This window comes from Plasmodium malariae, assembly GCF_900090045.1.
Source record: "Plasmodium malariae genome assembly, chromosome: 14".
NCBI classification, from domain to species: domain Eukaryota; phylum Apicomplexa; class Aconoidasida; order Haemosporida; family Plasmodiidae; genus Plasmodium; species Plasmodium malariae.
Window position 1 is genome coordinate 2,244,516 of NC_041788.1, and position 24,801 is coordinate 2,269,316.

General features: G+C 27.7%; 5 protein-coding genes across 5 annotated transcripts; 2 read left to right on the top strand and 3 right to left on the bottom strand.

Moving 5' to 3' along the window:
- Nucleotides 1-1,376: 1,376 nt before the first annotated feature.
- On the bottom strand, nucleotides 1,377-5,870 carry PmUG01_14059000 (conserved Plasmodium protein, unknown function; the record flags this gene model as incomplete). Its single annotated transcript, XM_029008167.1, has 1 exon — nucleotides 1,377-5,870. One exon carries the CDS (start codon nucleotides 5,868-5,870, stop codon nucleotides 1,377-1,379), a length of 4,494 nt encoding a protein of 1,497 aa, XP_028864483.1.
- A 1,667-nt stretch (nucleotides 5,871-7,537) lies between these two features.
- Nucleotides 7,538-8,521, top strand: PmUG01_14059100 (conserved Plasmodium protein, unknown function; the record flags this gene model as incomplete). Its single annotated transcript, XM_029008168.1, has 1 exon — nucleotides 7,538-8,521. The coding sequence occupies one exon, from the start codon at nucleotides 7,538-7,540 to the stop codon at nucleotides 8,519-8,521; it is 984 nt and encodes a 327-aa protein (XP_028864484.1).
- Nucleotides 8,522-9,500: 979 nt separating this feature from the next.
- Nucleotides 9,501-10,172, bottom strand: SF3B6 (splicing factor 3B subunit 6, putative; the record flags this gene model as incomplete). The annotated part of the gene is made up of 2 exons (XM_029008169.1): nucleotides 9,501-9,774; nucleotides 10,117-10,172. The coding sequence occupies 2 exons, from the start codon at nucleotides 10,170-10,172 to the stop codon at nucleotides 9,501-9,503; spliced, it is 330 nt and encodes a 109-aa protein (XP_028864485.1).
- Nucleotides 10,173-11,230: 1,058 nt separating this feature from the next.
- PmUG01_14059300 (conserved Plasmodium protein, unknown function) lies at nucleotides 11,231-17,142 on the bottom strand (the record flags this gene model as incomplete). Its single annotated transcript, XM_029008170.1, is given in 4 exon segments — nucleotides 11,231-11,324; nucleotides 11,615-12,726; nucleotides 12,740-13,104; nucleotides 13,671-17,142. 4 exon segments carry the CDS (start codon nucleotides 17,140-17,142, stop codon nucleotides 11,231-11,233), a joined length of 5,043 nt encoding a protein of 1,680 aa, XP_028864486.1.
- Nucleotides 17,143-18,132: 990 nt separating this feature from the next.
- PmUG01_14059400 (isoleucine--tRNA ligase, putative) lies at nucleotides 18,133-24,506 on the top strand (the record flags this gene model as incomplete). The annotated part of the gene is made up of 5 exons (XM_029008171.1): nucleotides 18,133-18,509; nucleotides 18,867-19,878; nucleotides 20,039-21,897; nucleotides 22,074-23,969; nucleotides 24,419-24,506. 5 exons carry the CDS (start codon nucleotides 18,133-18,135, stop codon nucleotides 24,504-24,506), a joined length of 5,232 nt encoding a protein of 1,743 aa, XP_028864487.1.
- Between the last annotated feature and the right edge of the window lie 295 nt (nucleotides 24,507-24,801).

Sequence of the window (24,801 nt, forward strand, 5' to 3'; positions counted from 1 at the left end):
CATTTGCTTATATAAAGCATATGGCGTTTGTTTGTTTTTTTTTTTTTTTTTTTTAATGTGGCACTTTCACACGCGTTAATTAAAATTATAACAAAGCGGGGGCAAATCTTTTCTTCTTTATTATTTTTGAGAAAGCTTCAGTATATACATATCATCAATTAAATTTGCCAGTTCTTGTATACGAGGTAGGAGCAACCATATTCAGATTTTCATAATCAAACATGAAGCATGTTGCAATTTTTTTTTTTTTTTTTTTATTCACATCCAAGAAGGTAAGAAAATAAAAAATTGAAACATTTCTTTTCTACATAATATTTTTTTTGTATTTCTTTAAGTACTCGCTTTTTTTTTTTTTTTTTTTTTATTCCTAGTGTAATCAATTATTTTTCTGTCAAAATTGATTGCTATACAAATTAGGTAAAAAGAAAAAAAAAAAAAAAAAAAAAGATTAAATAAAAATATATGCTCTTGAGAGGATTTAAAATTTTAGGAAGTCAACAAATTACATGCAGTTACATAAATAAGGACTTTTATTTTGTGTATTTGAAAAATTCGGAAAATCATTAAAAGGTTGTAAACAGTAATAATGAAATTTTTCAACATGTAAAAATAATTACAAAAAAAAGGAAGTAATAGAAATAGGGAAGAAATAAAAAAAAAATAGCAAATAATGCAGTAAAAAAAAATGCGAATTATAAAATAAAAAGAAGTGTAAAATATGAACAAAATTGAAAAAGATAACAAACAGGTAACATACTAATAACAAATAGCGAATTAAGAATAACGAATAACCAATAACGAATAACCAATAACGAATAACGAGTAATACGTAACAGAATAAAATCAAACTTTCAAATCAGAAGTTAGATACCTTTAATAGGATTAGCATATATAATTACAAAAAAAAAGGGGAAAGAAGGAACCAATAAAATATTATAATTGGTCAACCATCTCCGATGCCCCATAGATGCGTGCATACCATGGCAACGTTCTTGAAAAGAGATACTTCCCACACGCGCATATCCACGTGCGTATAATCGCACACGTATAAGCGCCCACATATAAGCATATACATATAAGCATATACAAATATGCATATACATATTTTCACATCTATGTATACACAAACATATACACAAACATATACACATAAAAATGACTATACAGAATAACGAGCTTGTTTTAGGCGCTGAAATGCTAAAAGGTGTTATAGAATAAAACAACGAAATATGTATATTTATTCGTCTAACTGCGAAATGCGGCCAAAGGTGCGGGTTGGGGGAACCCCATATCCCACTCGCAGTTACATAAAAAAGTTATTTAAATGAAGCATGTTATACGAATTGTATCAGATGAAACTTATCAAACGAAGCATATTAAACACCGTCTGGATTTTTTCTCCTTTTCAGGTGAACTTCAACATTTCTATCCCTGCAGTATGATAAGACAATCTCCCTGTTAACATTCAACTTGCAATCTATTAGATGTTTTTTTAAAATACTGTATTCTATTTTCTTCTCCTCCATTACACTTGTATATATAACTTCGTCCACAGTAATAGCCTCGTCTATTCGTTCAAAGAGAGCTTTCAATTCCATCATTTTTATTTTGCTTCTCATATGATTTATGTAATCCTCTTGTAATTTATCTTTTTCCCTATTCAATAAATCATCATTTAAGTACGTACAATTATTATGATAGGAATCATCCTTTCTATGTGTGTAAAATTTTTCGTTATGAAAACTTAGCATGTCTATGTTCACCCTATTATCCTTAATATTGCATTTTTTGCTAGTATATACACTATTTGTTTTTTGGCAATGGAAATAATTTTCATTTTCAAATTTATTTAAAGAAGACATGTGTTGAGTAATGTTATCCTTCTGTAATTCTACTTCATCACTAGAAAGAGCTATTTCCTTGATGGTATTCTCTTTTGCTAATTTATCCTTTTCTTCATTTAAATAATTCTGTATTTTTATCAGTTCGTTAATTAGTATTTTTCTCGACAGCCTTTTGTTCTTAAGACCAAAAAATTCCATCAATCCTTCTAGTACTGCATTATGTGCTTTATTTATGTCAATATTTAAAATGGACATTGCCCCTTTTTTTTTGTCTTTTTTTCTCTCTTCTTCTTCGTCCTCGTTCGTTTCGCTTTTCATTCCACCCACTTCTTTACCTTCTTCGTTTGTGATATCAATCCTATTTCTGCACATCTCTTCGTTATTTTGAAAGACGTATATACTCTTATCTTTTTTTCTTGAATCATTGGAATCTAGTTCATATGTTTTTATATTTGTTTTCTCCTCTTCATACATTTTGTCATTTCTACCTTCTGATATAGTAGAACAACATTCGATATTATGTTTATCAGATGTATTAATGTGTGCACTTATTTTGAAACAACCTTTGTTTAAACTAGCAGTATCCTTTATAGTTGTTTTTTTTATCTTATCCTTGTTAGTATTTACATTCCTTATATACACATCATATGGTAATGTATCATACTTTTCTAGAATTATAGTTTCAGGATTTGATAAGTCCTTAGGGGTATGTTTTGCATTATAAGCACTTAAGTTATCATAGTAATGTGTATTACAAAAATGATTAGTGTTTGGCCATGCTTTTGCAATTTTTTCCTCATGTTTACACTCATTTTTAAAGCTATACTTATTTATAAACTCGCTTCTATTTGTGAAACCCTCCTCAAAGGGGTGCCCTTCACTTCCCTCTTCATCTATAACAATGTGCTCACAATTTTTTTCATCATGCATTTTGTTTTTACTTTGACTCCTACCACTACTTCCATTCATACCACTACTTCCATTCAAACCACTACTTCCATTCATACCACTACTTCCATTCATACCACTACTTCCATTCATACCACTACTTCCATTCATACCACTACTTCCATTCATACCACTACTTCCATTCATACCACTACTTCCATTCATACCACTACTTCCATTCATACCACTACTTCTATTCGTACAATCACTCCCTTCACACGACTTGAAACTTCCATAATCGTCATTCGATGAAATAACATATAATCCTTTACATCTAGTAAAGCTTTCACCCGTATTTACATTGTAACATTTGTTTTCTTCATTTGAGCAATTTTCATTTTCAACATTGCAATTCATGTTGTCATTACTGCTGCTCCTGCTGTTGTTGTTTGCACCTCTACTACACGTTAATGGGGTGTAGTTGCCCTCAAACTTATCGCTGCACATATATTTTTTCTTTTTATTACCATTACTAATTTTTTGTTCTCTTAAGGAAAGATCTGAGACAATGACTTCATCAAGGTGCCCTCCTCTTCGCATATCACTTGGGCATGGTTTTCTTCTACACACATTTTTCTTGGCGCCCTTTTTGTATACACCCTGTTCATTGTATTCTAGTTTACTGTTCTGTACATCATCTCTAATTAATTGATTACTTTCTATATTTAACACACTGTTCTCCTGACCTGTACATATATTCTTGTTATTTATAAACACGTCAGAAATTTCTTCTACGGATATATCATAATTTTTTACATATGATGAGTCAATGTTTGTACCCTTATGTATTTCTTCCTTTCCTTGTAGATTATATATGCTCACATTTTCTCCTCCACTTTTTCCATTTTTGCAATTATCTTTATTAACTTTGTACTCACTTGTAGTTACGTTTCCACCTCCGTTATGATATGCCAGATGATTCTTTCGACCATTAACTCCTTCTTGTTCTTTATTCATCCTGTTTCCATTTTTAAAAATATTGTTCGATGTTGTTCCAGTATTATTAACCTCCATTTTGTTATATGTGCTTAAATTCTTATAAGAGTGTATTTCTTTTTCACATGTTTGTTGATCCTCATCATTACAACTTGAAATTTCGTATACTTCTTTATCATCTACTAGTTTGTTAAAATGTGTTGTAGGATTATTCTCTTTAGAACTATAATCATTGGACAAAGAAAAAATTTCATTCCGATTACATTTATCAGGGCATTCAACCAGTTTACTATCATTTGAACATAAGATACCCGACCTATTTTCACATTCTTTTAGCCAATTAGCATTTTTGGAATTCCCATCAATTGCACATTCATTATTTTCACCTTCATCATATGCATCTTTATCATCTATACCATCATCTGCTTCTTCATTTACATTTTCATCATCTATACCATCATCTGCTTCTTCATTTACACTTTCATCATATTCATCTTCATCTACACCTCCACTGTCTCTACATTCATGACCATCATTTTTCAGAATAGCAGCTTTATTATCAAGATAACACAGTGACGAATGTTTCTTCCTCGAAATGTCTAGCATTCCCTCAAACGACTTAACATTATATGACTTATAACTTTTATGGTTACTTGTTTCTTCTAATTTTTCGGTCCATTTAGTAGTAGTATCATCTTTTTTTTCATAGTAAATATAAACAGTATCAAATGAGACTATCTCATTATTTACTATTACATTCTTCTCTATACAGTATTGAGATAACTTATATAATGAACACTGACTTTTTAAAAAATTTAAATCTTCCTTATGCGAATTGACAGGCAATACGTGATTTGTTGTTTTGTCTTTCTGTTCTTCCTTCTGTCCTTCTATTGCTATATCTTTTGTTACGTCTTTCTGTTCTTCTTTTTGTCCTTCTGCTAGGTTTTTTGCTACCTCCTTCTGTTCTTCTTTCTGCCCTTTCGTAGATGTAGTTGACTGAGGAGCACCCTCATTAAAATTGTTTAACATCATAATAAGATTCATCAGTTTTGAATTTAACTGTTCTCCATTGTTATTACATGCATTGTATAAATCTAGTTTTAACAAGCTCATAAAGATGGGGCAAAAATTATTATTTTCAAAAAAACCACCAGGAATTATTACTTTGTTGAAAACTTTACTCATTAAATCGTCTTTTTTCTTTTTGTCTTCTTTTATTAATAGAACCTTCTTCAACATATCTAACAAGTATTTTATATCCTTTTCTATAGAATTATTTTTGCACTCCATTTTAAGGTTTTCCACAAGGTTAATCTCACATGAATGAATGTCATCCTTTTTGAAGCTCCTAGAGCTTTTGTTTCCATTGCAGCTATTGCTACTGCTTCCATTACTTCCATTACTTCCACTACTTCCGCTACTGCCGCTACTGCCGCTATTGCCACTATTGCCGCTATTACCGCTACTAGCGCTATTTCCACTATTTGCGCTACCACCAGTAGTGTCTTTCCCCCTGTCCATTTCGTTCCCATCAGACTGGCTGAAACAAATGTTATCTTCACAATGCAAATCTTTTTCGACATTGGTATTACAACCATGTAATACTAAGTTATTATGTGTGGTTGTACCACCTTCTGTTATGTTATTATTTGGAAAACAAGTATCGATTCTAAGAGAACTATCAACATGCTGTGAAGAAGAGTTTACATCATGATGACTGTTAATTAAATTTTTATATAATTCATAATTCATAAAATTCGGTGCGTTTGTTGAATTTAGATTTAAATCTATCATACATTTTTGTAAACAATCCATTAGATACGATTCTTGTATTTTGTATGCTCTTATTTTATTTTTAACTCTTAATAATTTCCTTATTATATTTTTATAAAATTCATATAACGATTCTTTATCTTTTGGTTTTTTGAGCCACACTGGTACTTTAATGTTATTTTTCCATCTCTGAATATCATTATAAAAGTAAATATCACTCTCACTACTTGAAGTATTGCATGCTTTTTTCAATTTTTCTTTTTTTCTTTCCCTTTTATTACAATTGTTACTTAACCTTTTTCCTTTTGTGTCCTTTTTGACTTTGCCCTTATTTTTCACAACGTTGTTCGCCCTACTTTTACCCATTTGTGCGCAAATATAAATATATATACGTAAATGGGAAAGTATATACACATATATATATATATATATATATATATATATATATACATATACGTATATGTATATGTACATGTAAAAATATACATACATATAGTCTTTTCTTTAATAACAAATAGGTATAGCACATCACACGTATTACTACTCAAATACTTGGTTAGATATAACCGAATCGACAGAATGAAGTACTAACTGTGTGTCCTTATAGTTTCGTTCTTCTTTTTAAAATGAGGTTGATACTCGCTAATTTATTGTTGGTCATTTTAGTAATACACTTTCATCATTTCTTGTAATATGCAAAACGGACGGATCAGCATATAATATTTCTTCTATTAAAATAAAATGTGTTACAACATAATAGGATGCAATGGAAAGTGATACATTGGAAAGTGATACAATGGAAAGTGATACATTGGAAAGTGATACAATGGAAAGTGATACAATGGAATGTGATACAATGGAAAGTGATACAATGGAAAGTGATACATTGGAAAGTGATACAATGGAAAGTGATACAATGGAATGTGATACAATGGAAAGTGATACAATGGAATGTGATACAATGGAATATAATATGATATAATAAAATATAACATAACAAAATAATATTTAACAAAATACAATAAAATAAAAGAGATCTTTCGACGCAATCCTAGTTTTATAAACGCGATTGCGGGATATTTCTAAATTTTTCTTCTCAAACGACACGCAAAGTTACATAATAATATATATTTGGTGAAATTTAAAATGAGCGCAGTTTTCACTAATGTATGCCCTTTTAGTAATAATAAAAATAAAATAAAATACATACATGCATACATATATTCATGCATAATATACATATATATAAAGATGTACATTACTTTGTAGTGGCAAATACCATTTATTTAACATAATTCACCGTTTGTATCTTATTAGGTGGGAAAAAAAAATATATATTTATATTAACATTTAATAAATTACGCCCTAAAAGAAATATAAATTTTCTGAACATATCATCCGTTACATATAGAGGCAAAATAGCATAATCCAACTGAAAATGCAATAATTTATACATGGAAACATAGCAAAAAAGAATTGCATTACAATACTTTATTTAGACAATTAGTTCGGGGTTTTTACTGATTAACTGATTTATTTTTCTCTATTTTGTACTTTATTTTTTCAGCCCTTTATTTCATCGTTTATTATTATATTTTATGTTTTGTGCTTCCTATTTTTTTTTTTTTTTTCCCTTACGTGGTCATAAATAAATTCAAAAAAAGTAAAAATATATGAACAAAGTTGGCCAAAATGATAAAATTAGCTGTTTTCGAATGAGTTTTTTTTTTTTTTTTTTTTTTTTATTTATATCCCTTTTTAACGTGTGTGTATGTTTATGTGTATGTGTGTGTATAATTTATGCAAAATGTATAGTAATACATAAAAAGAGTTGTATGTTCACGAGAAAAAAAAAAAAAAAAAAAAGAGAGAAAGATAGAAAGAGAAAGAAAGAAAGAAAGAAAGAAAGAAAGAGAAAGAAAGAAAGAAAGAGAAAGTAAGAAAACAAAATTTGGTGGATTCAATAATATGTAACATCTTATTTTTTGTTTCCTACTTTTACTAATCGAAACAGTGGGATACATATTTTTAAAATGTTGCACAATTTACTGCACAAAAGGAAAAGTTTTACTATAATTTTACCTGACCAGGGATGCAGGTTTTTTAATAAATGGGTAAGTAATAAAAAGCAAGGGATAAATATTCTTTATAAAAGACATTTTGGTGTTTCAGGAAGTTATGGATATAGCATTTTTGCAAAAGAAGGAAACTATAATTCTAATGTAGGTAAGAATAATTTACATCAATATCAAGATAAATATTATGGTAACAATTTAATAAAAGTAAAAAACTTTTATTTTACCAAGTGGCCTGGGACGGTATCAAAATTAGGGGGATTTTATTTTTTCGGTAAAAATTACAACATGGGGTTTTACCATATGCTTATAGAAGAAGAAGGAGAAATTAAGAAAGATATAGCTCTAATATCAAGTTGTAACAAAAGACATATTGAACATAAAAAAATTGAGAACAAAATGAAGGATTTATCATGTGGTTACTCTGTTCAAATAATTTTATCTGGAAAAGGTGTTAAATGTTATTATGAAGATATAAATTATACGCCAATTAAAATAAATTATAGGAATAACATAAAACAATATTACAATTTTAAGAAACCACATAAGGATTTAAAAATGATAGAAGAAAAAAATAATGAAAATGTAGATGAAAATGTAGATGAAAATGTAGATGAAAATGAGAAGGAAGAAGATGTTAAAACTTCTGAAGAACAAAAACAGAACAGAAATAGAACAAAAAAAGTTAAAAAAATTTTTGTCCGTTTAGGTATAGGAACAAAAAATATTGATATTACAAGAGTGTTAACTATGCATAAAAAATATGTTAATATAGATGTAGACAAAACTGGTACCATAATAAATGTCTATGGATATAACAAAAAATATGTCGGGTCAGTTTCTCATCGATTATATAAAATAGTCAAAATGAATGTCTACACAATGAAAGGTGGCTATGTGTATCTCCATAAGCCTAAGCAAAAAATCCCTAAAAAGAAATGAAACTATGGTCCTTTAAAAGGGGAGGGAGGGGTGCAATTATTTTATGATCATATTCCAAATGTGTCATATGTACATGTATACATATATATATATATATATATATATATATATATATATATATATATATATATGAGCACACATGGCACGCATAAATTACAGTATAAAGAAAGATGATATGTTCACTTGCTGTCTCTTGCAATTTTTTTTTTTTTATTATTTACTTGTTTTTATTGCTTTTTTTTTATTATTTACTTGTTTTTATTACTTGCTTTTTCTATTTTTTTTATTTTTATGTTTTAATTGCTTCATGGAAACTAAAAACGTTTGGCTGAAAACCATCATTTCAAAAAATTCATCATTTTTAAAAGAAAATGTTTTTATTAGTTTTTAGTTTGCTAATAAAAGAACTAATATACATAATATAAAACAATAAAATACAAGATATTATTAATTCTATCTATGATTACAAAAATGTACGCATTTGTGGGTAATTTGCACACAAAAAAAAAAAAAAAATTTTAATTCGGTACCCCACTCTATAAAACTCCATAAAATAATATGCATTCCTCCTACCTATCTCCATTACAATTGTACGTAAAAGGTTAAAAAAATGTGATAAGACTAATATGACTAATATGACGAATATGCTTAATATGACGAATATGCTTAATATGACGAATATGCTTAATATGACGAATATGCTTAATATGACGAATATGAATACGAACAGTGTCATTTTAGCTGCATATTAAGTTCCTTTTCATAGTATTTATTTGGATGTATATTCTTTGGGGACTGTATTGTTTTATTCCTTTATCCATTTGCCCCTTCGCCCCTTCGCCCCTTCGCCCCTTCGCCCCTTCGCCCCTTCGCCCCTTCGCCCCTTCGCTCCTTCGGTCTTTATCCCTCAAACTATTCTTTTTAAATATAGAAATACCACAAGGTGCGACTTAGTGCCAAAATTTGTTAAATTCAAATTTTATGAGGATTCTTTTTCATTTTTTAGTTTTTCCTGTAGTTCTTTCTTTTTTTGAGCCTTCACTGGGTCATAATATAGAACAACCAAATATCTTCCTGCTACATTAAAACCCGACAAATGATCCAAAGCATTTTTTGCATCGTAAATATCATCATATATAACAAAAGACGTTCCTTTTGTTCCTTCAGCATTTCCTTTTCTTATTTGCCTGACTGTTCCATATTTCCCAAATATGTCATATAGTTCATCTGCTGATATTTTATATGGCAAATTTCTGAGCAAAAGGTAGAAACATTCGTTTTAAGTTTGTACTTTCCAATTAATGCATGTACATGCACATGTATTTATGTACTCCCGTACACACATACATAAACGTAAATGTATACATACATACATGTAAATGTATACATACATACATACATACATGTAAATACATACATACATGTAAATACATATATATAAATATACACACAATGTTGTGCTTAACTGACAAAACTTTTATCTCATCATAATTTGTGTACACAGGAACAACAATGACAAAAATTTGAGGGAAGAATAAAATACTTTTTCAAGTTCAGTATCATTTACTAAAGTATTATGTAAATATGAGCCCTACCTTACATAAAGAATTCTGCTGACCTCTGCAGGTAAACGTATGCTTCTTCTGGACATTGAAAAAGTGCTTTAGTAGAAAAAATGATACCTGCACATATGCATGTATAAGTATATGTATATCCACGTAATGCGAAAAGCCTTTAAAGTTTGAAAAATCGTTAAACAAAATTAATACGAAAAATTAGCAAAATATGAGTTTTTATTAAGTACAATAAAGTTAATACAGGAAATTATAACAATGAACTGTGTAAACTATTCAAGTGGTGCTAATAATATATATATTAAAAAACACTCTTTCCAATTCAACATGTAGATTTTAAATTATATTTACAAATAAAAAGTTTTACTTTTTAGTACTCCACAAATGTACAGCATACCGGTATATAAACAAAGTAATTATTATTTTGCTTTTTTACTTCCATATATGTACATATATATATATATATATATATATATATATATATATATAACAAAATTGCAGTAAGCAAATTTAATCAAATTTCGAATAAGGAAACAAAAAAGGCTTCTTTATATTAATTAAAAATACAACTTGCGGAATAACTATATCCTATATATTTGTTCAAAAATTAAGAGAAGAATATAATTTTACACAAAAATACGTTTATTTTTTGATAAATTAAAAGAAAAAAAAATTAATAACAAATAGCAAATATTTTTTAAATATGAAAGAAAAACAAATCAAAGATAGCAGTACAAAAAAAAAAAAAAAAAAAAAAAAAGATTAAGTGAATGAAAAATAAATGTACACGTATTATATATATGTATTTATGCATATATATATGTAGATACGCATACGATATCAGATTAATTTATTTAAAAAATTCAAGTTCTGTTCGAAAAACAATATACAAAAAAAAAAAAAAAAAAAAAAAAATGCCATATATATATGTATATCCTTATTTATGGAAGAATAGATTCATTTCAATGTTTGAAATTAATTTAAACAAGACTCAATTAAATTTATAAGTTAATATAACGTCTGCATTATTAAAAAAATTTTTAATTTTTTTTTTTAATTAAATTAATACTGTAAATATGAGATGTTTTCAGATTACGACAAAATGCTGTAAAAATAAAAGGCCAAAAGTCATTCTTCAACTTTGCAGTTTTGTTGATAAATATATATAAAGGGATTTTTTACTATGAATGTTGTTTAGCTCATCATAGCATATGGGAATTAAATTAAACCTACAAAAAGAAAACAAGGTACAATAAAAATAAATGTTAAATAAATACATAGGTGGTAAATATACATGTGGGGTGCAGTCTCATGAATAGCGTTGGCAGGAAAAGGCACACGTACACATGTGTATAATTTATGTAAATATATATGTATGTAAATATATATGTATGTTTACATTTGTATATATAAATATAACTATATTTTTATGTTTATATGCATATATACTGCCTTAGTCACAAGCATAAATTGCAGTTGCATTTTTTACGGCGCATAATTTTCCATTTCTTGTTATTACCCAGTCAGGTACTTCTTGTGTAAAATGATTTGTGCTAAAAACAATGTTAAAGAGAACTCTCTTTTAAAAAATGTTTGCTCCTTGTTTTTTTTGGTTTGCGTACTGTTATTTATATTATCTGCTATTATTGTGTTCACGTTAAAGGAGGAATATATAAAGAAAAAATGGGTGTTGACATTTGTATTGTCGTTTTTATATGTGTCAACCTGTATTATATGATTATGAAAAAATTCTATTTTTTTCACATCAAGTATTTTAAAATTATTTTTGAATAATATGCTTTTATTTTTGTTACACTTTAGGTTTATTTTATCTTTAAAATTTCTTTTTTTTTTTTTCCTTTTTTGTTGATTACTCTTTTTCATTAACCTTTTCTTTAAATACATGATATACAAGTAAAGTGTATGAGAGTTATTTTGTAAAAACCGGAACTGTTCATAAATATTATGATGAACAATATTCTTATAGCAACTATAATTTTTGAAATAAAATTTATTTTCAAAAGATGGATATTTATTTTCTCTTAATTTATAATTGTATCTTGTTTGGGAAATACATGGATAATCTAATAAATTTAAGAAAGAACAATTATGTACATTAATTTTACTATTTTTTATTTTTTCGTTTAATGAAATATTATCACGTGTGCAACTTTGTGGAATTCTGTTTATGCTGTCCTCCCGATTTGTGGACATACTCACAATGTTTAACTTTTCTTTCTCATTTATTGCTTCACTTTTTACATAATCCAAATAATTCCGAAGAGTTTTTTCATTTCCTATATTTTTGCCAATTACTTTTTTCCAATACATTAAAATATAAAAATAATTTCGAAACAACTTATGAAACATATATTTCAGAGCATTAATACATAAGATGAGTTTAAAATATATATGATAATTAATGTTAACTATTTTGGGTTTTTTTAAAAGTATCATTTGGTTTAATACGAATATGATTAATTTTTCATAAAGAGAAAAATGATTGTTGCTGTTTTGGTTACCTATAACATATCTGATGGATACCATAATAGCACTAAGCAATAACTCAATTAAATTATTTTCATTTATATGTCCAGAATGGCTAGTAGACTTGAGTATTAAATATTTTTTTTTTTTTTTTCTTCCATTTTTTCAGAAATATATATATTAAATATTTATTATATTTATTTATATTTTTAAAACTATCATTTAACTTAGCCATATCATCCATTTTTTTTATTCTTCTTTTTAGCATTTTTTTTTCCACATATTTATTAAATATTCTGTTCATGTACACATTTTTTTTATATTGAAATTTTGCTAAGTAGTTATAATCTGTAAATTTATACGTTAAAAGAAAATTTTTTATCACATTCTTTACTCTAGATTTTTTTCTTTTTTTCTCGTTATAAATAAACGAAATTAACTCCTCTCTTTTGTCTTCAGTGTTTTTCAACTTGTTGACCTCCAAAAAGGCTTCTATCAGGCTTCTCTCTAACTTTTCCAGCTCTAAAAAAATGAAGCAAACCAGCGCGCGCAGATAAACATATGCCCACATAAACATATGCCCACATAGACATATGCCCACATAGACATATGCCCACATAGACATATGCCCACATAAACATATGCCCACATAAGCGTATGCACACATAAACATATGCACACATAAACATATGCACACATAAACATATGCACACATAAACGTATGCACACATAAACATATGCCCACATAAACATATGCACACATAAACATATGCATACATAAACATATGCCCACATAAATATTTGCACATATGAATTTATACATACGTATTTACACACAAATATCTATACACAAATATTTACACACAAATATTTACACATATACACTGTTACATACGAGTCAGTCGTACGGACAACACATAGTGAAAATTGAAAATTATTAGCAGTGCAACACGGGGAGTTACATTTGCATGAACATTTCACGCAAAAACATAATAAAAATAAATGGACAAATAAATGAACCAATAAATGGACAAAAACAAGAGAAAGTTTGACGTAACCCCCTTGTGCAAGCAAAAAGTTTTCATTACCTGCTCGCCGTCCACCCTGATTAGAACAATTCTCTTTCAATTTTATGCTTCTGTTAGTTAAAATTATTTCATCAATTTTATAAGCACTTAAAAAATACATGAGCAAAATAACATGAGATGTACTAACTTTTTTTTTTTTTTTTATTTCATCTATGCTTTTCCGAATATATGAACATATGGGTTCTTCGTTATTGAGGTACTCAAATATGTAGTTACTTCTTAACATACAAATATTGGAAAAAAATATTTTTTCTTTATCAGCGTCGTGTAAGAACAGCAAAATATTGTTTCTAATTTCATTAATTATTTTTAAAAAATAGCAATTTGTAAATTTGTTCTTCTTACTAATCCATTTTTGGTTTATGTAGAAATAGGTGTAGCTTTTCTTTATATGCATAATTTTTTTCTGTAATTCACTTAAGTTAGACATTGTTTTTATCAAAAGAATAATGTATTCGCTGCTGATGGTTGTGCATTTTTCCTGTTTAAAAATTTTGTCAAAAATTTTTTTAATTAAAATGAATATTCTCACATCGAACGAAGCAGTCATATAGTATATGTTATTGTAAGAGTTGGTGCAATAGTAAAGTAGCATCTTTTTTTTTTTCTTTTCCACTCTCCCCCCTATTCTACACGAGTTATAATTACTTCCTCTCTTCATTTTTTTGCAGTATATTGTATTATGAATAAAATGAATAGTGCCATTTGATTGAGATAATTTTCTTATTTTTTTTAAACCACTTTCATACCCCTTATAAACCTCTTTCGTTATTGAACTATTAAAATAAAAAATAAAATCAACAATACTTTTCAAATATTTTGGGCATATGGTGTTACTTTCTAAGTTAATTTTTTTCAAAATGCACAATACAGAGGTACCAATTAGTTCAAAAATTTTCTTTTGATATTTTACATTACTTGACAATACTAATGTGCATGAAAAAGCTTTATTTAAGTTTTCAAAATTGCTAATAGGACTTTTTTTACTAAGAAGAGAATAATACATTGAATTTAAAAAATGATCATTTAATTTATTAAAGTGGAAATGAAAAAAAAAATAAATATAAATGTTCTTAAAATTTTTATAATAGGGTTTATGATTTACAACAAAATTGCATATAAAATGAATTACGTCTTCATTTATAAAATACTTTTTTTTTATTAACACGTTCAGTAAAATATTGATGTGCCTATCTTTCAAATAAATTATTTTATTATTATCAAATAAAAACCTAGCCAAAAAATTAAAAATACCATTTGATATTTTATCATTTCTTATATTCGAAAAACTGTTCATTATATCTATAATTTGTTCATGGTTAAAATAATTTATTTTTTTTTTAATCAAGTCAGTTAACATGTTCAGAACTTCATCGCTCAAAATTCTGCATTTCTTAGAAAAACAGCTCAATGTTATCACCAAATTTTTCGGGTCAAACATTAAATTCATGTGTTTGTAGTTGTAGTAGAAGAAGTCGTACAGATTACTTCCACTTATGCATGCGTTTTCGTGGGCTCTACTAGCTGTGCTGCCGTATCCAGTTCTGCATACGCCTCTTACCGCCCCTCCGCTAACCCTGTAGCCACCATTGTCGAGTATCATTATAAAGGGTATGAATACCCTGGCGCTTATTTTTCTTTTCAACTTTTTAATTAATTTTAGTTGAATAATTTCCGAATTCTTTATCCCACAATAAGCTGATTTACTCCTTAATATATTGTTTTCGAGAACAATAGGGGAGTTTACGCTACTCCTATATAAATCGCCTTTTTCTATATGACTATCTGTTCTGTTTATTTTCAAAGGGTATCCTTCATTTTTTCCTGTCTCTTTGTTTTTACTCTCTTTTTGAATTTTTTGTAATATACAATCTCTTACTTTGTATAAGCACTTCCTTTCATCCCTGTTATATAAGACATATTCGCTTTTTACTTTTTTCAAAAAAAAATTTCCAATCTTTTTCTTAATATAAGAAAAAAAAGGCTCCTGAAGACAATCATACGTATTTACAATCCTGCTTATGTTTTCTATCGTAATTTTTTTCCTATTCAAGCAATCTATAAGAAAAAATAAAAAATCAATGGAATTTTTTTTCTTCTTTATTATTGTCTGTTCATCTCCTTCCTTTTCAAAATTCAATTTATAAAAAGCTACAAAATCATCGGAGTTTATTTTTTCACCGCTCCTAATATTGTCAGAAATTTTGCAAAAATGTGGATCATTTTTACCTGCACATTGTTCATGCTCTTTCAAAATGCACATATGTTTATATATTTTTAAATAACAGTTTAGTATGTTATACAACTGATAAAGAGAAAACGAATACAACCTATGTACAAGCATGAAATTACTTTTATATAAAAATAAAACATGCAAAATGCTTATCTTTTTAATAGAAGAAAGTATGCGGAGGATTGGTACTAAGTCATCATTTGATAAGATATGCAAACTTAAGATATGTAAAAATAGGTAATTAAAATATTCCTCATTAATATAGTTTAATTTGATAAAGATAAGCGAAATTTCTATTAATCCTTTTAAATCTATATTTTTCTCCCTACATAAATATAATAATAAAAGGCTATATATATCATCATATAACGTATGGTCTACATAGTTGTACTCTTGACATTTCGTTAATATCGTCATTAAGTTATTTACATTTCTCATTTCATATTTTATAATTAACTTGTTTCTTTCATTTTCACTTCGTTCACATTGTTCTGCATACTTCTCTACAGCAATGATGCTTTTTTTTTCCCTTAAAGCGGCGTACTGTCCTTGTGCCCACAGGAGATATGCATTTTTGTCCGCACTATGAAATAGCTCTTTTTTTTTTTTTTTTTTTATTATTTTTTTTTTCTTTCCCTCATGCACATTAGTATAATTACACATATCCGGTTCATTTTGCTCATTACTAAGCTTATTGATATAATTATTTTTAATTTCTTTTACTGGCATATTTGTATCTACCTTCACTTTTGGACAAGATGGTGCATTCATAAAGCAATTCAGCTTTTTTGCCGTATACCTATAATCATCTTTATCATCTTTATGACTTTTATCATCTATATAATCATGTCTTTTGATGTAAGATCTCACACACGTATGTACATCACTATTACTGCTCGCTCCGTTAGTTCCATCCTCATTGTTAAAACTTTTACTATTCTTGTCAGAGTGATGTAGAATTAGGCTTTTTATGTTGCCACTTCCGATGGGTAACTCCTTCCCTGTGTTCCATTTTTTAATATTCAAATGATGATTAATAAAAAAAATACTTCTTTCTTTTTTATATAATTCTATTATTTGTATTAGTCTCTTATTTTTATATGAAAAAGATACCTTTTCGCTGTATATATTGTTGTAATAAACTTTTTTGCAATTATTAAAATTTCTTTTTTTTTTTTTTCCTTTTTCTCTATATAGGATTTTTTTTAAATAATTTATTTTCTTCGCATTGCTAAGCATTTTCGTTCCTTTTTGTTCATTTTAAGGAGGTACCATTTTCCTAAAAATATAATTTTATCACCTTCACGCGATGTTTTGTTTTTTTCTTTTCTCTTTGCGCAATTTTTTTAAAATTTTAAATTTTTTATATTTTTTGAGACTTCAAAATACAGATTTTCATTTTGCCTATTTTTGTAGAACACACTGACGTTCCTGCTGCTTGTATGAGCACGTAACAAACGTGGTATATTACATTAGTAGTATATTACATTAGTAAGTCGACCTTCGTCATTTTATTTTCATCTGGATTGTTCCATTTTCTCTTTGTGGCATTGTTGAGCCAAGTTATCCTCTATTGAAGTGTTTTGTTCAGCTATTTTTGTTTTGTTCAGCTATTTTTGTTTTGTTCAGCTATTTTTGTTTTGTTCAGCTATTTTTGTTTTGTTCAGCCATTTTTGTTTTTGTTCAGCTATTTTTGTTTTGTTCAGTCAGTTTTGTTTTGTTCAGTCAGTTTTGTTTTGTTCAATCAGTTTTGTTTTTTTAATTTTTAATTTTTTTGTGCGTGCATCACCCTACCGCAGATATTCAGAACGAGTATGTCAAGATAATTCTCCCCCACCCACCCCCAATGTTCAGAACTCTTATCCTTTCATCATGCCATAATACTACAATGCTACTTTGCTATGTTGTTGTAATGTCACAGCTGCGCAACATTATTATTTTAACTGAAAAGTACCTCCTTTTTTCTTTTCTTTTTTTTTTCTTTTTTTTTTCTTTTTTTTTTTTTTTTTTTTTTTTCTAGCCGTTAATGAAAGAGCATGAAGAGGAATTGTAGGCAATGTTTGGTCATACTGTTGTTCGCTTGTTTTTGCGTACATTGTTGTTTGAATAGAGACATTGCACATGCTTGAAAAAATGTGTGCAGGTGTATTTAGGTATACATTGTACATGCCCATGTATATGTATGTTTATTTGCTTACACGTGCATATGATGCCTCAAGAAATGTTAAAATGATTGAAAATGCAAAATTTGCTGTAATAATATTTCTTGTATTCGAAATACTATCATATAATAAATACACGTCTTTATTTATTAAAAAAAAGAATTCTGTTTTATTTTATAAAAACGAATTCTCATTTCCTAGGAAAAATGTAAAATTAACACAGTTTATAAATACTACAAAATGTAAATCCGAACATGTAAATAAACTAAACGAGCGTAAAAACGAGCGTAAAAACGAGCATAAAAACGAACACAAAAACGAACATAAAAACGAATGTAAAAACGAACATAAAAACGAATGTAAAAACTTTATTAAAGATGTAATTAAAAAGTCGATAAACTTACCCGTCCAACTGCTCCCAACAACGTACAACAGCTTTGACAGGTGATAAAAAAGTCGAAAAAATAAAACGAAATAGAGAAGACTAAGAATGGAGATCCATTTCTTTACATAGCGTGGCATATGCTAACATCCGTGCATACATATACATGAATCACCAAAAGCAGAACTTCCCTTTTTTATTCATTCGTTCTTTACCGTTTATCTTGTTCTTTTGTTAATCTGCGGAATGCGTCCCCTACGTATATACAAACACATAAATATATATACATGTATGCATATAACTATATATATATATATATACATATACGAGCATATAATTAGGCGTAAAACAGAGAGTATATGCGTAGACTCACTTTTTCCCTGTTCATGCAAATATTGACTATATTTTTTTTTTTTTAGGCAAAAATATGTTCAGCATTTTTGGCACAGTGAAGGGGTGTACGAGAAGAGAAATTTGATAAATGTAAAAAAATGTGTATACGATGACAAGAAAAATAAAATGAATGAAATAAAATCCATAGAGAATGGAGGGAGCTTGTTTGAGAGTAGAGAAGAAACATTAATAAACAATTTGTTTAAACAGATTAAAATTACAACTAATTTAAAAAAAGAAGCTAGTCTCATGCAATATATTTCACGTGAGTACGTAAAAAAAGGGAACTACAAAAATGAGGAGAATAACTACAAGTATAAGAACAAGTTAGATCTAATAATAAATGATACGAATGAAAAGAAAATGTATATAGAGAAAAACACTACAAAGATTATACTCAAACTGTATGATAAAGTACGTAAAAAAATAAAAATTATACATGATGGACCCCCATATGCAAATAACGATATACACATTGGACATGTATTAAATAAGATAATAAAAGATATATATTTAAAATTTCTTTTATTAAAAAATTATGTAGTAATGTTAATACATGGTTTTGACACCCATGGTCTACCTATTGAATACAACGTAATGAAATTACTAAAAATAAGCAAAGTTGATGATTTAAATTTAGATACGTATTCATTAAAAAATTGTATTTGTGGGAGAATTATTCTTAATGCAGATACCAGCGCCTTACTCCAGTTGAGTAAACAGCTGGGGAAAAAAAAAAAAATAATAAATGAAAACGAACAGAAACGGCAGGAAAAGCGGCAGCAACAGCAAGAACAAATCCCCTTAATGCGCAGTTTATACCATAAAGTGGATTGCATTCGGAGGGATAATGCTCTACAAAAGAAGATAAATTACTTTAAAAATTTGTGTAAATTATACTCTTCTTATTTTATTAATGAACAGTTCATGTCCTTAGTTTCATATGGAATATGGGGTCATTGGAAATACTCGTATGTAACCTTCTACAAACTGTATGAACAAATGCAGTATAAAGTTTTCCAGAGCCTTTTAAAGCACGTAATTATCCAAGCGGGGAATTTTACCTTCCCATCCGTTTTGTTCATTCGTTCGTGCGTTAATTCGTTCATTTATCTATTTAGTTTATCCATTTATTCACCTATGTATTCTTCCTTTTCTTTTCTTTTCTTTTTTCTTTTTTTTTTGCCCATTTTTACAGAAATACATTTACATGAGCAACAGACCAATATACCATAGCTATGCAACAAAGACAGTGCTCTCGGATAGCGAAATAATTTACAAAAAAAGGACGAGCAATTCTTTTTATTTTTTTTATAGCTTCATGAATATAGGAGATAAAATAGTGTTACACATTTTAAAAGAGTACAAAGAAAATAAATTAATTAAAGAAATTATTCAACTGAATGAAGAAGAAACACAATTTTACTTGACCAATTTTCACTCTATTATGGAATATATGGGTTTTAAAAAAAATCTTACCAATACTAATAGTGACATAAATTATTACTTGTGCAGGTTAAAAAATAAAATAATAAATAAATTAAAGTCAAGTCTTAAAATATTAGTTTTCACAACGCAAATGCATACCATTTTTAACAATAAATGTTTGTTAATACATAAGGAATATTTATACAGAATTATAAAAATAAAATTTGAAAATTTACAGTGTCTTTTTTTTCTTATAAGTGACAAGTCGTTTGACACTTTTTATGATTATTTAAAGAAATATTATTCTAAAAAAGAGAAAATAATCGAAGTAAAAACTATTACTATACTCAAGGGCAATAACTTCACCTCGTGCACATACCTTAATTTTATTAACAAGCAAGAAAATAATTTTGTGTTTCTTTCAACAAATGAGATTGAAGAATCTTTCGGGTCAGGCATTGTGCATGTAGCTCCATCGCACGGATTTACCGATTACAACGTGTATTACAGAAATAATGAGTTGAAAAAGGTTTATTTAGACGAGTCGTACTATGAGGATATTAAAGGGGGGCATATCAGTGATTTAGACAGAGGTGGCTCCCACCACGGAACTAGCTATGGTAATCTCCATAGCGAAGTACGAATGGCTGGAAGGCTTTCGCCTGAACGCGTTCAGGATAATTCAGAAGAGAAAATAAACATTTTCAAAAAGTGCAGCAAAAATGTGCCAAATATTTCTGGCAATGCAAAGAAGGAGGAAGAAAAGAACAACTTTTCGTTTGATGTGATTAATCAAAATGTAATGGATGAAAATGACGATTTGAAGAATGAATATAAAGAAATTATTACAAATAATTGTAAAAGGAATAATCATTTTATTCAACAGTATGAAGATACGGATCGGTATAATTTAATACAAAAAAGATTAGAGGAGATGGATAAAATAAATATTAATCAACAGGATATTCATTTATTATTTTTTTACTCTTTTTATGATAATATTCTTTTTTATTTTCCTTATGAACATTCATATACATATGACTGGAGATCTCATACCAGTGTGCACATCAAATCTTTGCTGCAAATATATGTGGACATAGAGAAAATAAAAAAAAATATATTTTTTAAAAATATTAAAAAGATAAATTTTGTAAATAAAAATGTGAAAAACAGTTTAATAAAAACTATTAAAGATCGAAATGAATGGTGTATAAGTAGACAAAAATATTGGGGATTAAATATACCTTTAAAAGATATACATATAAAAAAGGATCAGAAAATAAAATTTAATGAACAAATAATGGATGTATGGTTTGATTCGTCCATTTCGTATCTATACAGTTTGTACATGTGTAAGCATATTTTATTCAATAACTATTTTAAAAAAATTATTTTATCCCTAAAAAGGGGAGGAACATACCCCAGTAAACTTGATGGAAAAAAAAAATGGTCTCTACAAAAATGTAAAACAAACAAGAGGAACAGTACGGATAATAGCTGTTTTCCATTTAATATATATAATATATACGAGGAAATTATGAAAACGAATAGCCGCTTCTACCATTCAGTTAATTCGAGGGAAAATGCTTTACTTAAAAATATTATGGAAAAAAAGAAAACATTTGACCCGTCGAAAATGTTTAAATGGGTATTGAAACAAATACAAAATAAAGACAACTATTTTAAATTAAAAAATTTTTATGATATAATTTTCTTAAATAATGAAAAAAAAAAAAAAAAAAAAAATTTTTTTTCAAAAAAGATTTATATATACATTTATGCTGTGAAGGAATAGATCAAATCAGAGGGTGGTTTCAGTCCTTCTTCTTTATTTATTTTACTTTAAATTTAATAAAAGGGAAAAAAGAGAAAGTTACTTGTTGGAAGAATTATTTGCCTATTAAAAATGTCATTGTTCATAATTATGTAGTTGATAGGAATAACATTAAAATGAGCAAAAGTTTAAATAACGTTATATCACCAAGAGAGTTATTCGGACAAGGAAGCGGGAAAAAAATAGTATTTGTAAAACATTCAAACAGTGCAAATAGTTCTAATAAGTCGGATAATTCTAGTAATTCGCATAACTCGAATAATTCTAGTAATTCGCATAACTCGAATAATTCTAGTAATTCGCATAACTCGAATAATTCTAGTAATTCTAGTAATTCGCATAATTCGAATAATTCCACCTTTGTTGAAGAACAGACGGAGGGAACAAATGAAAAAGGAGCTACAAATTATAGAAATAGGAACTGTAGTGATGAGAGGGACAAACATAACAGCCAGATGTGCAAGGCAGAAAAGGAGGCAAATAATATACTGGGGGATAAATATTGCAAAAACAGCACTGCCAAAATTGTTGACATGAATGAAAAATATGGAAATTATATCAACAGTGAAAATGATGAAATTGATGACAATCATATCAATGATAAGCACAATGAAAATGATGATGATAGGGATAGTGATAACAATAATGACCATAAGGATAAGAACAACCATAATGATAATTATGACAAGTGCTCTGGTGTAACAAAAAAAAGAGAGAAAAAGAATGACATTGGTAAAAGCTTTAACGCAGATATCGTTCGACTGTGGTTATGCTGTAAGAATTTTGTAAACAGAAATATATCGATTAGTTACGATATACTAGAGAATATAAATAAATATGTATACTTAAAAATATATAACACACTAAAATTTTTATTGAACAATATATATGATTTAAATTTTGCTGATAAAAAATTAAAATTTAGCGAAATTCAAATTATGGACAAGTTTATATTATATAAAAAAGATAAGCTAATTAAGCATTCGTTAAAGGCTTATAATAAATTTCAGTTACAATTACTTATTAAATATATGTTAAATTTTATATATAGAGATTTAGCCATATATATAGATTATAGTAAGGACAGACTGTATATACATAAAAAGGATTCGATAAACAGAAAAAACTGCCAAATCATTTTTTATAAAATTTTGATTGACATTTTGAAAATACTATCTCCTATAACACCACATTTGTGCGAAGATGTATATAGCACGCTTCACAGTTTAAAAAATGGCAAAGCTGATAAAAAAAATGGTACGACTGTGAAGAAAATTGTAAGTCAAGATGTTGAACAGAATTTTAAACAGAACGTTGAACAGAATGTTGAACAGAATGTTGAACAGAATGTTGAACAAAAGGATGGTAAGAAAAAGGCGAAATCCATCTTTTTACTTCCATTTCCGATGTTTCACAATTATAAAGAAATAAATTTAGATATTTTATTTTTAATAAAATACTACATTCATAAACAGCTGAGGGCCCACGTGGCAAATTCATTACAAGCATTAGTTTACATTTATTCTGAAGATAACGATTTAATTAGTTTGTTAAGATCCTTTTTAAAAACACATGACCCATTGGCAGCTTTTAATAATTATGATGATCTGCGTTTTCTATTTAATGTATCTAACATATTTATATGTGACAAATTAATGTATATACAAAAGGTAGACACAAAATATAAAACGTATAAAATACCATTGTGTTATAGTAAGCATAATGAGGAGGCGAAAAAAAATGTAGGCGATTTTTTTCAAACAGGCCAAAAACAGAATTTCGAAGACTTGATAAATTTTGATGAAAGTACCAAACATGCTTACATTAATATAGGGATAAAGAAATCCGAGTCCAAGAGGTGTTCCAGGTACTTACATATTCATGTATTTTTACGTGTGCTAAAGTATTTGTACATTTGCCCATTTGTTTGTACATTTTTTAATCAATTTATGCTTTTTCTCATTTATTTGTACATTTGCTCATTTGTTTATTCAATTTTTTTCCATTTTCCGTTCCCTAATTGCTCTTTACTACTCTAAATTTTTAAAAATATTCTGTTCATCATTTATTAACTGTTCATATTTTTTTTCTTATTTTCTGCGCATGCTTACCCATTTCAAGCCTTTAAAACGTATTTCCGTTTATATTTTATTAACCGTTCATAATTTTTTTTTATTTTTACTTTGTTTTATTTTTTCTTATTTATTTATTTATTTTATTTTTACTTCGTTTTATTTTATCTCATTTTATTTATTTATATATATATTGTTTTTTTATTTTATCTTATTTTTTTTTTTCTTACAAATTTGCACACAGGTGCTGGATGTACGGTACGGTGCACTCGTTTGAAGGAGAATTCTTTTGCCCAAGGTGCCTTGATGTTATTAAGTCGTATTATAACTAATTTTTTTTTCAATTTTTATGTATTTTAATTTCATTTGACGCTGTTTTAAATTTTAAAAGCTTTTTTTTTTATTGCAGTAATTACATTGAAAAGGCTGGCTACACAATATAACGCAGGAAACTCGTTGCTAATATATGTGCACATATATATATATATACATATGTGTGTTTATACTATTAACACTACGCACTACACTGAATATAAAAATAATATGCTTAAAAAGGGGGCAAAAAAATAAAAAGATTAAATAAATAAATAAAATAACAAAATACATATAAAATACTAAAATGCATGT